At 44.8% G+C, this 18,356-nt stretch overlaps 1 protein-coding gene and 1 long non-coding RNA gene across 2 annotated transcripts in view; one reads left to right on the forward strand and one right to left on the reverse strand.

The window, feature by feature from the left end:
• Positions 1–6,281: 6,281 nt before the first annotated feature.
• On the reverse strand, positions 6,282–8,765 carry LOC121062322. Its single transcript, XR_005815512.1, has 3 exons — positions 8,139–8,765; positions 7,251–7,319; positions 6,282–7,084 (listed from the first exon to the last, which is right to left on the reverse strand). It is a non-coding gene; the product is annotated as an uncharacterized LOC121062322 (long non-coding RNA).
• A 1,868-nt stretch (positions 8,766–10,633) lies between these two features.
• The window catches only part of RB1 (RB transcriptional corepressor 1), an 82,031-nt gene continuing 74,308 nt past the window's right edge, over positions 10,634–18,356 (forward strand). Inside the window, exons 1-2 of the mRNA XM_040542188.1 lie at positions 10,634–10,863; positions 10,956–11,073. Coding sequence (XP_040398122.1) covers positions 10,766–10,863; positions 10,956–11,073 — 216 coding nt within the window. The 5' untranslated portion in view covers positions 10,634–10,765. The remainder of the gene's footprint in view (positions 10,864–10,955; positions 11,074–18,356) is intronic.

The following is an 18,356-nucleotide window of genomic DNA, read 5'->3' on the forward strand; positions in this document are numbered from 1 at the left end:
CCACAGCTGAGTGTGCTGTGAGTTAGGTTGACCCAGCTGAGAGCCAGGAGTGTTCATTACACAAGTGTGTTAAGCTCTTGACTTGTGCGTAACTAAGACAAAGCACGGATTACTAAAGCATCCAGTTCACCACTATTCCAGCCTGAATAAATATGTAGGGAAAGGACAACCTTACACTATGAAGTTTGTACATATTTTCAAAACATTGCTCAATCGCTGATGTTGAAAGGAGCCTGTGGAGATCATCTAGACCAGCCTCCTGCTCAGAGCACAGTGAACCTGGAGCTGTGTCCAGCTGGGTTTTGAGTATCTCCAAGGTTGGAGACACTACGGCCTCTCTGGGCAGCCTGTGCAAGTGCTCAACCACCCTCCCAGTAAAAAAAAAAAAAATAGTATGTTTATAAATGCTATTTCTTGTATTTCAAATTGTGCCTATTGTCTCTCATCCGGATTCTGGACCCTACCAAGAATTCTGTCTCATGACTGCTTCAATCATGTGTTTATACACATACACGTATGTGGATATTACACATGCAAGAAACCCCTGAAGCTTCTCTTCCCCAGGTTGAATGGTCCTAGCTCTTTCAGTCTCTCATGTCAGATGTTCAAATCCCGTAATCCCATCCCTTAAATACATGGGATCCAGCTCTTCAGATGTGCCAACCAGTGCTGAGCTGGGGGGAAGAATCTCCTTCCTCAACCTACTGACAACTCTTCCAAGCGCAGCTCAGGAGGCTGTTTGTCGTCTTTGGTGCCAGGGCACATTCCAGGCTTGTGGTCAATTTGTAGAGCCCCCAGGTCCCTTTTTGCAAAGCTGCTTTCCAGCAGCTGGGTGTCCCCCAGCCTGTACTGGTGAATGTTCATCCCCAGGGGCAGGACTTCACATTTCCCTTGCTGAACTTAATGGCTTTCCTGTCAGCCCATTTCTCTAGCCTGTCAAGTTTCCCCTGCATGGCAGCACACCGGTGTGGTCTATCAACCATTCCTCCCAGTTATGTGTTATCTGCAAACTTGCTGGTGGTGCATTCTGTCCTGTCATCCAGGCCACTAATCATCCTATGAAACAGTACTGTATGTAGTCCCTTGGGTATACCACTCGTGACTGGCCTCTGGTTGGACTTCATGCCACTGATCACAAACCTCTGGGCTGGGTTTTTCAGCCCGTTTTCAGTCCACCTTACTGTCCATTTGTCTAGTCTGTACTTCGTCACTTTGAGTGTTGGAAGCCTTGAGAAAGTCAACATAAACAGAATCCACTTCTCTCCCTTTATCTACTAAGCATTTCATTGCAGAAGGCAGCCAGGTTGGTCAGGCACGATTTCTCCTTTGTAAAACCACACTGACTACTCACAACCACCTTCTTGTCTTACTAATGTTCAGAAGTGGCCTCCAGGATAACTTCCCCCATCACATTCCTGGAAATCTAGGTGATGCTGCCCAGCCTGTAGCTCCTGAATCCTCCTTCATGACCTTCTTTAATACAGGAGCAATGTTTGCTTTCTTCCAGTCTTCAGGAACCTTGCCTGATTGCCGTGATCTTTCAAGGATCGTCAAGAGTGGCCTCACAACGTCATCAGCAAGTTCCCTCAGCACTCATGGGTGCATCCCATCAGGTCCTGTGAACTTACATACGTCCAGTTTAAGTGTTCCATAACCTGCTCCTCCTTCACCAAGGGTAAGTCCTTATTGCTCCAGGCTTCACTGTTCCATCTTGGGAGCCTACAGTTCCTGGACATAGATCTTGCCAGTAAAGACCAATAATAAAACATATCCCAAGCTGGAAGGGACCTACGAGGATCATCGAGTCCAACTCCTGGCTCCACACAGGACCGCCCAAAAATCAGGCCATACATCTGACAGCATTGTCCAAGCACTTTTTGAACTCCAGCAGGCTCGGTGCCGTGACCACTGCCCTGGGGAGCCTGTCCCAGTGCCCGACCACCCTCTGGGTGCAGAACCTTTCCCTAATACCCAGCCTGACCCTCCCCTGTCCCAGCTCCGTACCATTCTCTCGGGTCCCACCTGGGAGTACCCCAGCCTTTCCCTGAGATGCCATTCGCTGGGTGTACCTCAGCTTTCTTCATGCTCTTTGTCACCAGGGCACCTGTCCCATTCAGCAACAGATCTACATTTGGCCTGGTCTTCCTTTTGCTGTTGATGTATCTGCAGATGCCCATCTTGTTGGCCTTCATGACCCTTGTCAGATTCAACTCCAGGTGGGGTTTGGCTTTCCTAACCCCATTCCTGCCCTGTTTGGGCAGTGTCTCCATATTCCTCCTGGGTGACCTGATCCCATGTCTTGTACCCTTCCTTTTTATGTTTGAGTTCTGTCAGGAGCTCCTTGTTCTTCCATGTAGACCTCCTGGCACTGTTACTTGACTTTCCAAGTGAGAATGGACCATTCTCAAACTTGGAGGTGTTGACCCTTGAAAATCAACCATCTCTCTTGGGCTGCTCCAAGCCAGCCTTGAATCCAGAATCTGTATAAGCAGCATAAGTGGGGCTGATCACTATCTGGTTCTGGGAAATGAACCACCACTGCATGATGCTGGACTGCACCATTGAGCTTTGCCAGTTCATTTTGAGCTAGCTCAAGTATTGCTATTACCAGTCTGTATCGTGCCATTTGCACTTAAATTATTGTTCTTAAAGTGAGTTTGAAATTTTTGATATGGTTGGGATCTTTGTATGGCAACTCCTATGGGAGAGAGTACAGGACAGGATGTATCCTATTACCTGTGGTTTTGAAGCTGGCTGTGAGAAAAATTTTACAGAGGAGGAAAAAAGGGAGTAACACCCAAAACCAAGGCTGGAAAATCTCCCCCCAAAATCCACTTCTGAGCTTTCACAATATGGGAATTGACCTGTTTGTCCTTCCAACCAAATTATGAGCGTTGATTTATCAGGAAAGTAGGAATATTTAATAAAATATTTGCTGCTTAAACCAATTTTTTAAAATAATGTGCACCATAGGTGTCCAAATATTTTGTCTTAAGTGGATTCAGTCAAGAGGCTGTGGACTGATCTTATTTTTCATCTTTTATTAATACAGTGGGAGGATGTGGTTTTGGAGCTATTATATAATTGTAAACATGCTATCATCCCACTTCCTACTATTGTGAACGTCTGGATTGAGATAAAATAATTTGTTTTAAAGGAAGTTTCTTAAATAACACATTTTTCCTTCTTGTGCACTTGGCTTCACTTGTAGTTTAATATAGGTGCATTGTATGAAAAATGAAAAGTGTAATTGTTACTTTCCGAAAGTTATTTAATCCATTCTTGGTGGTGGATGTCAGTCATGAACAACCTCAGCTAAAACTTCGTGTAGATGTAGGTTAGACGTTTACGTATAAATTACATTTACGTAGCTACACTTTGGTGTAGGTCTAAGCAAGCTGGAAAATCCACTGGGAAAACTTCAGCTACAGACAGTCAGGATGTTGAAATCGTGTGCTTGCATAAAGGTCAAATGTATGTCAGGAAATGGTTATTCTTTCAGTCTTTGAGATTTGTACTGAAGAACTTTAAAGGATGTTTCCTACCTTTTCATGGGCATGCCATTCCTATTTTCACAGATTTGTAGGGGTTGGAAGGGACCTCAAGAGATCATCGGGTCCAACCCCCATTTTTTTCCATAAATTAAACATGAAACTTATTTTATTTTTGTTTTTTGCTTTTTTTTTAGCAAGCCTTTCACTGTCTCTACCTTGTTTTCCAAATAAAACTCAGTAAGAAACTTTGTGATATGAGGAGCATCCTTTGATGGAGACACCAGCCAGGAAGGAGTGGAGGTGGTGGGGAGAAATAGATTGGTTCTTATTGACTGAAGGTTTCCATGAACGTGCTGCATGCCTGTGTCCCTAATAGCTTTTGAGTCTGTTGACCAGCAGAGGGAAATTTATTTCTATCAGCAGTGTGAAAATAAGTGTTGGAGAAGAAGAGAGAAACTTGTGCTGAATGAAGGAAAGCTCCTGGCAGGTGTTCACATCTTATTAAATGCCAGGTAGTTTGTATGAGAAGAAGACCTAAAACACCCTGAGACCAGAAAAAGCTCCTGATGGAAATTCTGCCCTCTTGGAAAAAGTGGAAAAAAATAACTCTTTGAACTGCCTGGGCTTTCTTCTTCTGTTTTTTATTTTTTATTTTTCTAATTGAAAAAGGGGATGATAAACAAACCTAGCTGTGCTATACTGAAGGAAACTACATTTCAAGCCCGAGGGATTCCAGGAAAGTGATAGTGTAAAAATGACATTTTTGGACAAAAATCTTTGCAAACATTGCAGACTAGTGAATCCTAGTGCTGGGACTCAGCTTGTCACCGAAGGAACAGAAATAGAGCAGCACCACTGTCATCTGCCACCGTGTTTATTTTGTGCAGGGGGCTGTGTTGCTCTCTGTGTGCCTCAGCCTGTGGTGTTCAGCAGGTCTTTGCACGTGCAAGGTTTTGGTCCCCAGCTGGTGTGCGTGATCTGGGCTTGCAAAGCGTGGTAAAAGCTCTCAGTCCTTCCTCATCCTCTACTTGAAGTCTTGCAGCGGGAAGAGCCAAGGGGCAGGTTTTGGCACGAAGAAAGCACCAAAGGTGTGAATGACGGAAAACGCCAGAGGTTGGTTACCTGGTGGAAGGAGAAGCTGTGGGGTTACCTGCAGCAAGGAGCACAGACGTGCTGCGCTTGCAGAGACAAAGCAAGGGCGGGATTCATTCATTTGCAGATGGTTTCCAGCTGAATCAGTCCTGTGGGAGCCAACAGAGGCTTTATGGAAGTGCCTACCTGAGAGCCGCGTACTCTGCAAGACGAGCGTCTGCTTTTGTTGCCGTGAGTTGGGTGGGAGGATGCAAGCCTCCCATGGCTGTGTTAGCAGACGCCTGTGGTTAGAAATACCAGCAGAGCTGTGCTTTCACTGGCATTGTTTGCTCGAGTCGTAGGAGGATGTTTTGCTGTTAGAGGGAAAAAACTCTGAAGAGTCTGTAGAGCTGTTGTCACGCTAAGAGCGTTGCTGGAGTGCAAAATGCCTTCACCTAACCGGGGTGTTTAACTGCCAAGCCTTAATAAAGAATTTAATTATCTTGGGCTCACTTCTAGCAAATAGACGAGGTCACAGGTAGACTTAATTCAGAGAAACGCCCACATCTGCTGACCATGAGCTCTGGTCACTCATTTTCCATTGATTTGCAGGTTGTTGGTTCAAGTCGACTCCTGAGTACTACTTCTAGTGGAGCGTATTCTACTTCTCATGGTCTTGGGAAGAAGAGACGTGAGGAAACATCCTTGTTGCAGGGACCATCCGCAGCAGGACAGGGTGTTGGCCGTGCTGGAGCATGCTTTCTCACACAGAGAGGAAGCAGAAGCTGGGACTGAGCAGGACGGGAAGGGATGGGGTCATTCACACGGCTGCGTAGCCGCAAACAACAATAGGGTTGGGGCTTGTTTGCTTGTTGACCTTTATTTCTGTTTAAATATCAGTACCAATAAAGACAAGCTGTACTCCAGAGGGATCGCAGGAAGCCCTACAAACCCCCAGGACAGAATGTGCTTGGGGTTAGCAGTGCTTTACCTGTGTGGGGGCACATAGGACTGTACCCGTGTGGCAAAACATGGCGTGATGTAGCTATGCACACAAAGGTACGTTTTACATTTATGTCCTAAAATCTTCCAGAAGCAAGGAAAGCTGTATCAGGAACAATTAGTTTTTCTGCTGTAATTGCATTTGCACCAGGGCTTCTTTTGATAAATTGCACCACTCGGGGATTTTTCTTTTTGTCAATGCTAGCACAAATCTGTAAAATGGACATGACTTGGGTAGCTGTTTTCACCCAGAACATGGAATGCATTGGGCCCTAATACAATTATAAATGATTTTATATAAATAGATAAACGAAGTTACCTGAGTAAAAAAGAGGAGGAAAAAAAAGTCAATCTCGGGTCAAAGTGCTTAACCAGCACAAAACTTTTATTAACTAATGTCAAAGGGAGAGAGCTTAGAAGTACCCGTGCAAGGCTTGGCTTGCGGGTTTGCATCTAGGTGTGATGCCCATGCAGACATCTCTCCATCCAGCACCAATAATCATCTCTTTTCTGATCTCTGAAGCCGTCATGGTCAGTACACGTGAGAAGAGTGTGTGCATGCTCTTTGCCTGAAATACCCCACTAACAATGGGCTTAACCACTCTATCGGTATAGATTTCCTGCTGTGGACTCATCACAGTAACTGAGACTCCAGCACTACATACTGCATATGCACATACATATGTACATACTACATACGTAGATATGAATAAATGTGTAGTGAAAATATTATTAGTAACGTGTATAGGGAGAGGCTTTGAACTGTTAGAGAAGCCAACAGCTAAGAAATACTTCTCCATATAGAGAGAAATGGATTGAAGTTCGTTTGTGGCCCCTATGGATTTTACATCACTGCAGAAATATTAACTTTTAGAAACAGTTTCTATCCTTCATATTTTGAACTGAGTCTTTATATAGGATACAATGATGTTGGGGCCTGTTAAGGTACAGTGCAAGCAAGCATATTCTGAGTCTGAGAAACGCTCATTCTTTCTCCCCGTTACCCTGCCAGTGTATCCTGAGATAAGAGCTTAACCTACACAGCATCATTGGTACTGTGAGAGGGTATTTCAAACAGATCACCAAAAATGGGTACAAATCAGACAGTTTTGCACCATTTCAAACTTCAAAGGAAGAGCTGATGCCAGGTTACCAGTGAAAGTCATGCTGGGGAGCTGAAAAGGCCTGGCTAGGGCTGTTTCAAAGCGTAGCCTTTTCCTCTCCAGGGCACTCCTGAAATGGGACTGTCATTTAAGTTTGTCTGTTGCTCTGGGCGGCTGTTCCATGAAAGCATTTCTTAAGGCCTGTTTCTTAAGGTATACCTGCTCCTTGCCCATGCCAGCACTTGTGCTGGGGCTTTGGGAGGGATTGCTGGGCTCCCGGTGACACTGGTGGCACGGGCTGGTGGCTGCTGCATGCTGCAAGGGATGTCCCTGCACAGAAAAGTTTGGCTGGGGAAGATTATACCCCTGCTGCCTGGCCAGGGTTTGTGTTCTCACAAAACTCCCTGTGGTTTCCTAGGGAAAAGAATAGACACTTTATTTATCAACAGGTAATACAAGAGAAATCATTCAGCTCTAGCTCGCCCTTTTTTTTTGCCCACTCTAGTTCTTTAAAGACATTTTAATAATCTCTGAATTTTACAGCCCATGAGCTTTATTCCAGCAAAAATTCAGTCAATACCTAGTACTTGGACTAATATCCAGATGCTCCCAGTTCAGTGGCTGCAGAAAATACATTTCTTTCATGTACCTGCAGAAGAAATGGCTTTATTAGAATTGTAACTTAGGTGGTAGAGGTCTTGGCTAATGTGGAAATAAGAAGCTAGACTTGGTAGACCATGAGGTGCACTTAAATCAAGTTTCCCCATCACAAATACTTCACTTTTATGGCAACTAAAAACGTAACAAACTTCTGCCTTATCTCAGCAGTAAGAGTCAAAATACAAAGGCTTGGCTTCATTTGTAATGAAAGAATGATTTCTATTTCCACTGGCAATTACTCTGAAACTATAGCAACACTTTTAAGCGAAAAGAATTAAGATAATGAAATTACTTGAGATTGTTTAGCAGCTGGAAACAATGAATCAGGACTGCCTGACTGGGCAAGGTTTCGCAGACTGCCATTTGTGTATGACCTACACTTCAAAAGCTGTTGTGCCAAGATGTTTAGAACAAATATATTGTCAGGTTTGATGAGAAAAGATGATTAATACCTAATTTGATTTTGCAGTGTTTCTTTTTTTTTTCCCACTAAGAGCTACTTTTCTTCTTACCTTTGCCATTTTATCCCAAAAGCCAAAAGGCTCCATTTAAAAGGAAATGTTTTAAAATACAGGATTAAAATTCAAATGTCTAGCAAGGAGGAAAATGCAGCAATTTGCATACAGCTTTACATATGCATACGCCTTTCTTATTACATACACGTTAGATCTTCCTCACGCAGTTTAGGTGTAGTTGCTATATCTGAGGCTCTGGGATGGATTAAAGGCCACTGGACTTCAATTCATCTGCTGCCTCTGGTTCTCAGTAAGCTGCAACATGAAGCATTGAGATTATTTTTTGGTTGCACCTGCTTCTGGAGGGGAGCCCTGAGCACCTTGCTTGATGAAAAGCTGCATAAAATTTGACTCGAGAAGAGGCTCGTCGCGCTAACAATTTCAGAAAATAAGTATTTACGCCGACACCGGTTGTCAGCTCTTTAATAGAATGTGCCGCTCCCTAAGCAGTAATAGCCAGGGAGTGATGAGAGCAGCACAAATTCTTTGCCTATCGTTCGGGTGATCTGGGGCCTGGCTCTGAAAGCACGCTAACGCAGCTGCGAGGGCAGCTACCCAGGAGGGCGTGCTTCCTCCTTGCTGACAGCTGGGAGGGTCTCCACTGGCTGCCACCGAGTTTTCCCGGATGCTTTGCCCTCATCTTGAATTCTTCCGTGCCCTGAAAGCCACCGACGAGGAGAGGGCAATGGGCTCATCTGTGCTTTAGGGTTTTTGCTCCCTTTTCCAAGCTGGTGGATCTGCCCGGTTGTCTGTGGTTCAGCTGTAGATCACGTGCAGACCTAGACTCTGAACCTTCCACGCCATCTGGCATCATCGAGAAGTAAAATATTAAATATTAAAATCCGAGAAGTATTTGAAATGTGCTGAGAAGCAGGGTAAAGTTTCTGTTACAGCCTGCTAGAATTACAGGAATGTCTAAATCCTACAGTCTGCAATTCAAACACTTGGAGTTTATGTATTTGGATTTACCTCAGAAATCCCATTTGTTCTCTGTTCACTTTACTGTAATTGGTTTAATTCTAATTATGAACCAGAAAAATGGCCTGTTTGCCTATTTTTAAATGAGAAATTAATGAAAAAAGAAAAAGCCCAAACAAGCTTTATTTGCTTGTGAATCCTAAGTGCTAGTAATTTTTTTGGTATACCACCATTGTACTCATATTTTTTTTTAAACCCAGAAGTTTGACATCAATGCCACTAAAACTAGTTGCTTTACGAATGGATGGTAAATGTGGGCATGTAGCAAGAGCCCCTACGTACAACGATTGTGCTTTTACTAGCGAGTTGCCATAATAAAGAAACTTCAAAGGAAGCATGCTAACTTGCAGCAGTGATCTGCCTTCTAAATGTAGGTTATGTGACTGTAGATGACAGAGTAAATTTTAAGATCTGGAACAGGGGCAGTGGGGACTTGAATCTCATCGGTTCAACATCCACAGAATCACAAAATGGCCGAGGTTGGAGGGGACCTCTGAAGATCACCCAGTCCAACCCCCTTGCTGAGCAGGATCACCTGAAGCACATTGTGCAGGATGGCATCCAGGTGAGTTTTGAATATCTCCAGAGAAGGAGACTCTACAACCTCTCTGGGCAACCTGTGCCAGTGCGCTGTCACCCTCACAGTAAAGAAATGTCCTTTAATATTGAGCCAGAACCTCCTGTGCTTCAGTTTGTGCCCGTTGCCTCTCCTCCTGTCGCTGGGCACAACTGAAAAGAGACCGGCTCCATCCTCTTGACACCCTCCCCTCAGATATTTATACACAGTGATGAGGTCTCCCCTCAGCCTGCTGTTGTACGAACTAAACAGGCCCAGCTCGCCAGCCTGTCCTCATAAGACAGGTGCTCCTGTCCCCTCCTCATCTAAGCAGCCCTCCTCTGAACTCGCTCCAGTAGCTCCATGTCCCTCTTGTACTGGGGAACCCAGAACTGGACACAACACTCCAGGTGTGGCCTCACCAGGGCTGAGTAGAGGGGCAGGATCACCTCCCTTGCCCTGCTGGCAACACTCTTCCGAATGCACCCCAGGACACCATTGGCCTTCTTGGCCACCAGGGCACACACTGCTGGCTCATGGTCAGCCTGCTGCCCACCAGGACCCCCAGGTCCCTCTCTGCAGAGCTGCTCTCCAGCAGGTCACCCCCAGCCTGTACTGGTGCTTGGGGCTATTCCTCCCTAGGCGCAGGACCCTGCACTCTCCATTGTTGAACCTCATGAGGTTCCTCACGACCCCCCAAGAAGTCCCACAGGCTGGATAAAATTCCTTTATTAAATATAGTGCATGGTGTTACAAACAGGATTGCGGTGGGGAGTTGGATGAGCGTCAGGTTTAGAGGTGGCCATGCAGGACGTCAATTCCTGTCCCCTATACCCACACCGTTGTATATATGTGTATATCCCTATATGTGTATATATGTGTATATACGTATATATGTGTATATATGTGCATATACGTATATGTGCATGTGTGTATACATGTGTATATACATATATGTGTGTATATGTGTATATATGTGTGTATATACGTGTATATACGTGTATATATGTGTATATACGTGTATATATGTGTATATATGACGGGGGGGCGGTTGCCCCGCTGAGGGGTTGGGGGGGTGGGGCGAGGCACCCCGCCCGTTACCACAGGGCTCCAGTGGCGCGAAGCCGAGCCCTCCTCCCATTGGCCAGCGCCGAGCAACGGCGCGCTGCGATTGGCCGAACGGCGGGCGGCTTCTCCTTCCGGGTTCCGCGCCCCGGTTTCGAGCCCGGTGCGGGCTCGGTGGCGGGGGGGGGGGGCGGAGCGGCGCGGATAGGGGGCGGGGCACCGACCGGCGCGGACGTGACGTCAGAGCGGCTGGCGGTGACGCAGTTTTCTCGCGGTTTGGGCGGCGGGGAGAGGAGCGCAGGGAGCGCGGCCGGGCGCGCCATGCCGCCCAAGCCCCCCCGCAGGCCGGGCGCCGCCCGCAGCCAGCGCTCCAGCCCCGACGGCGGCTCCGGCAGCGCCCCGCCGCCCGCCAGCCCCCGGTAAGCGCCTGGTTTAACGGGCCCGGCCCGGTCGCGGAGCCCCCGTTAGCCCGGCGGGCGGAGGTGAGGCTGTGCGCTCTTGTTTTCGCCAGGCTCGGCGTCGGGGAAGCCGGCTTCGTGGCGCTCTGCGATGCACTGAAGGTGTCGGGCAGCGTCAGGGAGAAGGCGTGGAAGACGTACGAGAGCTTGTCCGCCGCCGATGGAGCTCCGGTGAGTACGTGGGGCCGGGCAGCCCGCTCCCCGGGGGAGGCAGGGGGTGGGGAGCTCCGCCGCACCGACCCTGAGCGGCGGCAGGAATCCCCGACCCGTGGTCAGCCCCCTCTGCGAGTTATTTCAGGCATCCCAAAGGCAGTTCTAGAGGGGTCATCCCCACCTGTTCCCCTGTGTGCTTTGCCTGCTATGCCCCTCTTCAGGAGGTGCTGAAAGGGGCCGCAGAAAAATGTGAAGTTTACTGTTAAACTCTTACTTTTTCCCCTTGCACACTTGTAATCAGTATGTACTTGTGGCTCAGGTATTCCTATTCAATATCAGTCGTTGGGTGTGCAAATAGATTAAAACGTTTCTCTCTCCCCTCACTTGCCCCCCCCCCCCCCCCCCAATACTACTGCTGACTCAGAGAATGGCTATGACACAGTTTAAACCCAACCAAAGATTTGTGATACTGACCTGACTTAAATCTAAAACGCCCAGCTTGGGTATTATTCCCCCCATCTGGGATCTAGCATCCGTGTGTTTGTTGTGGCTGCCGCTCGTTTTCCTGCGGCGGGAGCTGTGCACTGCTGATACCTCGCTGCCTGCGGTTTCAAAGCGACTCTTGATGCAGTTGTGAGTTTGTTGACGCAGAACAGAAACAGTGTGGGGGAAAGGCTGTGTGGCTCTTGCTGTAACAAATAAGATTTTCTGGTTGTGGAGGTTCCCCGGGGAGCACTTACTTAAAAGCGAAGTCAGGCTTCTCGGTATGAACCGAAACGGAAGTAGTCAGTCCTGTCAAGTGAAAAAACCAAGACAGGTTTCAGTATAATTCTGCGAATTTCACTTTCAGGTGAAATTGTCATTTCACTGATTATCTAGAAGTGGCTGGATAAGATAAAGAGCTTTGGAAACCCTCCCTTTCCACATCAGAGGATGTGCCCAGAGAAGGGCTACGAAGCTGGTGAAGGGCCTGGAGCACAAGTCCTGTGAGGAGTGGCCGAGGGCACTGGGGGTGTTTAGTCTGGGGAAGAGGAGGCTCAGGGGAGACCTCATTGCTCTTTATAGGTACCTGAAAGGAAGGTGTGGGGAGCTGGGGGTCGGCCTCTTCTCACAGGTAACCAGTGATAGTATTAGAGGGAATGGCCTCAAGTTGTGCCAGGGGAGGTTCAGGCTGGAAATGAGGAGACATTTCTTCTCAGAAAGAGCAGTCAGGCACTGGGACGGGTTGCCCAGGGAGGTGGTGGAGTCACCGTCCCTGGGGGTGTTCAAGGAGAGGTTGGACCTGGTGCTTAGGGACGTGGTTCAGTGGGTGACACTGGTGGTAGGGGGATGGTTGGACCAGATGATCATGGAGGTCTTTTCCAACCTTAGTGATTCTGTGATTGACTTTGTTTATCTGTTCAGACTAGGACAATGACAAGGCCTTCATTGTGATGTGTAACTAATGTTCGTCTTCCTGCAGCTCAAGTGCAATAAGGTCTATCCTAAGAGACTCCCTATGTAGGAAAAGGTCTACGCTGTGTTGTGGTGTAGTTCTGGATGTTTTCCTCAAACCTTCTGACATATCAGCAAGGTGTTGAAATGAGGAAACTGGCAGGTGCTGGAGTTGCTGCTTCTAGCTGAAGCAGCAGGCTTCATTTGGGGCTGAAATCAAGCAAATTAATAGCCTGGCTAATTGCTGCTTCTCTTTTCAAGTCAGGCTGTTATCATGGGGAGCGAGGCTTTGCAGTGTGACTTTCTGCTTTAGGTTGTGAGCACTCAGGAGGAGGCTGTATTTAAGTGCCCACTCCCTTTTTCCCTGCGGTAAGGGGGTGCGGTGTGAGGGGCTGTGTCAGTGTTTGTCCTACAAGCATCAGCTGTGCATGTTCTAATTGGTACTAACCTTTCAACTCTGAACAGGAGCAGAAGAAGCTGCTTATCAAGCTGCTTTCCCTTCTCAAGCAAAAAGGGAAATAGCAGGACACAAATTGAGACAAATGCCTGCCGGAAGTCTTCTGCTTCACCTTGTAGCTGGTTTGACTCAAGGCAGGTCAAATCATAAGACCGCTGATGGAAATAAAGCTAGCATCTAATGATCCTGACTCTTAACCTGTTACAGAGCATAAAACCTTACTTTCACTATCACATCGGCCTCTTTTTTTTTTTTATCGTTGATCTCAGTTTTGCCCTCCTCTGAGGATATGGAGGGGACCTGCAGTGCTAGCAAGGAGGCAGCGAGGCTGAGACAAAATACTGTGTGAATGATAGAGGTTCAGGGCCCACATGTGGGCTCTGACCTGGTCTGAACACGATACATCCTTAATGAATGTTCAGTAACTTCAAGTAAAAATCATCTATTATTAACTGCCCCTTCTGGGTTGCATAGGGTACACATAGCCACGTGCAAAGAGACTCTGCAAACAAGGTTTATTGTTATTACGGTTACTATTTTGGCAAGCACACAAAAGATAGCTAGGATGTAATGACCTATGAGCCCGAGTGTACTTGCACTTCGATGACACTTAAGGTGTTTTTGCTGGACGGGCAGGCATCAGCTGGGAGGAAAAAGGCTGGTATGTGCTGCTCCCTGAAATAACTCCCCCATGCCATCATCCACCAGCACCACCAAAACTGACTTGCTGTTTTTTGCCTTTTAGGATATTACACCTTTCTGTATTGACTTTTTTTTCCTTTTGAATCTGAGCTACTAATGATCCTACTTCTGTCTGTAACTTTACCTTTATCTTGCGTGGTCCACACTGTAGCTTTTCTTACAGCTCTCAGCTTCTCTGTTTCCTCATTGGTTTGACTCAAGGTTATGCAGCTGGACCTTGAATCCTTGAAACAGCTGAACCCTGCTGGGGGGTGTGTAGGAGGAGAAAGCATGGCCGTGTCTCTCTCCTATAACCTGTCTTTCTGGAAAATGAGACCAGCGTGTAGTTTGAAATGCTAAATCTGCAGAGAGAAATTGTTCAAAACATTGCAAAGATGATGGGGCTTTCCTTCCTAAGCAGAGAACATTAAAGCTTTCCTCTGACAACCAGAGTTGAACTGCACTCTTCCATGATACAATCGTAACTTGAGACCTCTGAGACAAAATCCCTAATGCTGGTTCCAGAGATGCAGCACTGCTGGTATATGGTATGAAAGAAGTTATCTGATGCATAACCAGAAAGATGTTTTTGCTTTAAATTCTGTTTTGTATCTGGTGAACTCCAGTGCAAGTTTATTGCAAACATGGTAGTGCATATATAAATAAGGCTTTTGCATTAATGTCACACAAAGCCTTTTGCTCATTCTGTCATTAATCTTGTTTGCCAAACCAAGTTACTTAGGTAAAGAAAACGTTTGGTTTAGTGTTGTCTTCACTATCTTCATTACAAAACTCTTACGCATTGACAGTTGTTGACTTAGCAAATTGGCTTCCTGTATGGGGACCCTTGTACTCCAGTTGTGTGTAACTCACCTGCAATCTGTATTATGAATCAGTAGTGCCTGTAAACTCTAGATGGAGTGAATAGATTTAGTGGAAGTACTGACATACTTTCAGCAGTATGTGGTTTTTGGTGTGAGAAAGCTTAGGAGAGGTCCTGGAAGCCATACTTATATTATTAGGAGAAAGTTTGGGGCATTTGTTATATTCTGCTACTGTTCAGGCAGAGAACAACCTGCGAATCTGAAGCAGGTTATCAGGAAAAATAAAGTGAATTATCGCTTAACGTATTGGAAAGAATCAATATGAGGAACAGATGGGCGTGTTGACTAAATTGGAACCAAACTTCTGCAAAGAAAATCAGTGCTTTAGGAAGCTGATAGAAATTGGAGTCTGCAAAGGACCTTGAGAAATAGGGTCTGGTGTGTTTCAGCTGCCCAGCTTGCTGCAGTTTGTGATGCCTGGGTAAAAGCTTTGCGTTTTGTTTGCTGTTTATGGAATGACTTGAGAAACCTGGCCCTCTTGTCATCTTTTCTTGTTTCTGGTTGCGCATCTTACGTTCTGACTCTGTTGACTGCTATGGGGATGCTGCAGAGCACTTAATTGACTCAAGTAGAACTATTTTCTTAGTGGAGAAAACGTAAAAGATGAACTGCAGCCTAAATGGAGGAACAAAATAGTTTTTGCTATATTTAAGGTTGCTCTAGACAGACAGAAAAGCTGATCAGCTGGTCACATGTTCCAAACCTCTAAAATTTCATGAGTAAATTAAATCTTTTTGGTTGTAGTATCATGAAAAAAAATATTATGGTTGATAAACCACCTACTCCTCATGTTAATGACATGCAGAGGCTTCTTACTTAAAGGAAAAGCACAAAATGTACAAGCTAATAAAGTATTTTCTGGCTGGAGCTTTGTCTCTTACAGAACTGCAGCAAAACTGAATCTGAATCTGCTGCTTCAGCTGGATGAGCAGAGTCACAGATCTTGTAGTATCCTTCATGTTTAAATAAAACATAAAAACTGCTTGAAGTCCCATAGCAAATATAAATCATCACCATGGCCTCTAGCTGGTCTTACTCAGTACTTTAACAGCAGATCCAGTGCATGTAAGTGTTTTGCTCTTGCACTTGAAAAGCATAATTAAGTGGCATGTACTTTTTCTGACTTGTCAAATTTTCAATAGAAAAAATACTGTTGAAAAAATAGAGGATTTGTCTTTACACAGAACTTTTTGTATGTAGATAGTAGGCACTTCACTCATTTTCAGATTTTTTTCCTATAAATTTGTTTCTACAGGTCTTAAATCTGTTAAGCTTCTTATTGTGAGCGCTTCTTGATCTTTTTTCCTGCCATCTTGTACCTGTAATCATAAGCATATCTGAGAGTCTTTCTTCTACCATCTAGGTAATTGCGTGTATTAAAATGTGGTGGCTGAGATTATGGTTCTGTGTGTTCCCGTTAATGAAACAAGGCTTCAGTGTGACATCCCATTTAATTAAAGTACCTGTCTCTATTTGTATACTTCTCATCTATGTTTCTCTTGACCTTCTTTTATGCAACATCATCAGAAGTCTCTATTCCTGGGTCACTGTTGTAGGCAATCATTCTGCCAACACTGATAACAGTTTTCATAATAAATATCTTTAATTGTGTAGACTAGAACTGAGATTTCCTGTTACCATCTCCTCCTTGCATCTGTTGTAGCACTGGAGACCATCTTGAGGTAGGCACCAACAGAAATAACTTCAGTTCTCTTTAACTTCCAGCAATATCTGGAAAGCAGAGAGGCAATGATCCCATTGCACAGTAATTCAGTTTGAGCCTTTTAAGCCAATCTTCCAGGTTGTTTTCACTAGGTTTAGGCAAACTGATGATTTGCTAAAAAATAGATTAAATAATAGTAATAGTAACTGCAGAATAAGAAATATTGAAAGACTTTCTGTAAAGCTTTAGATTTTTTTCTACAGAAAACTAGATTGATTTAATGCAACTGACCTGTATTACCTGAATATTACAGCATTGATTTCCCCAGAATGCTTAAAAGCAAATAAACAATTCCTATAGGAACTGTTGAGTGCAAAATAATCTTCTGAGTTAGTGATTAATGGATTTTGATTTATGAGTTGAAATCAGGTTACTGGAAGTTACCTTATTTGAACTGACTGGCAGTCAAGAACAAACATTGAGTCATTGTCCTGCCCATTTTCTGTAGTGGAGCTGTATCAACAAAGAGCTTAAGTCAGACTGGTCAATAAGATAACCCTCAGGAATGAATTTCTGGCTGTGAATTTGTCTTATATATGTTCCTATGCCTTCAAGTAAGTCTATCTGGGATGAATTGTCTGGTTTTAACTGTAAACAAACCATTTATCTGTGTCATGGGATTGGCTTGTCTAAAGGTATGCAATTCATAAAGTATTTGAACTGAGTGATGCTGCTGCAGTTTGTTCCATGGCTTTATTTGGTTTGTATAGGAAATGACTTAAAAAAAACATCTGTATGGTTTGGGAGGGAAGGAATATGAAAAGGAGATCACTCAGCAGTTGGATGTAATGGGAAGACCTACTCTTACCTCTTCTCCCCCTCTCTAATCCCATGATGTGTATATGTAGCCTGGTGGTCTGGCTTCTTTTCCTGTTCTCCATCACTCAGCTGATGTTAAGAGGTTGGCATGCTCAGGTACTGCTCACCTTTCTTTGCTAGTAGAAAAATACTCATAATCTATTAGTTTATTCTGGCTTCTGTGGAATTTTTGTTCAACATCTGTCTGGTTGAGGACAAGATGTCCAAAACAACATGTAACATCAGCAGTAGATATGGGGATAGTCCAGATAACTAGAATTTGACTTGCTGTAGTAGTTTGAATCTAGTGGATTGAAAGGCTGCTATCTTGTTTAATGGTAGAAATAAATGAGCTGTTCTCATCAAACCAGTATGGTTTGGGGTGAGTTTAAAGATTGTTCTTGCAAAACCAGACCTTGCTCTTACCAACTAAACCATTGCTATAGCCTTCAAGCATTCATCCTCCCTGTGTAGAGCTAAGCCTTCTAAAGGAGCTAACCTTGTTTTGTAGGCAACATACTGGGAAAAAGGGCTCTGCTTCCTAACATTCAGTCTTCCTGACCTACAAGACATTGTATTTATAGAGCAGTGCCATGGTCTGAGTTTGCAGGAGCATAAAGTGAGAAGGACTTCCTTATTAAACAAGATCAACCTTGATGGTGTCGTCCTCAGGAAGTGAATAGTCATCCTTCTTAGTAGCTAACTAGGTAACATTAAAGATTTTTTCAATGGGTCACAAACACTAATACAGGAGAAACTATCACCATCCTATAGGATGCTTTTCGTTTTTATGTTCTGTGGCTTGTACCTCTTAGCAAAGGAGTGTTGAAGTTGTCTGAGACAGTGGCAGTGCATTTCTTAACAAAGCCTTTGTTATATGCAAAATTCCCTCAAGGATTCCCACATTTTTTTGCCTCGTCTGTAGGTTGCTGGTGGTACATAATGGTACCTGAAATGTCTAAAAGCTTCCAATAAACAAAAAACAATGGCTAGTTGATACTAATATGCATTCCTTTATGTATTATCAAATGCATCTCAGTCTGTTAGGAGCTTCTTTCAAAATAATTATCTGTTGTACAAGGTGTCACAGTTCATAGAAAAACTCAAATAGGAATGTAGGAAGAAAGTAACTGACAATTACCATGTTGTTGAAGGTGTCTGGTCAGTTAGCATTCAGATCTAGACTGCCTCAAGTACTGTGTGCAGTTTTGGGCATCACAGTATAAGAAGGACGTAAAACTATTAGAAAGCCTCCAAAGGAGAGCTAAAAGATGGTGAAGGGTCTGAAGATTCATGAGGAGGGGCTGAGGCCCCTTGGTTTGTT

The sequence above is a fragment of the Cygnus olor genome, chromosome 1, assembly GCF_009769625.2.
Source record: "Cygnus olor isolate bCygOlo1 chromosome 1, bCygOlo1.pri.v2, whole genome shotgun sequence".
NCBI classification, from domain to species: domain Eukaryota; kingdom Metazoa; phylum Chordata; class Aves; order Anseriformes; family Anatidae; genus Cygnus; species Cygnus olor.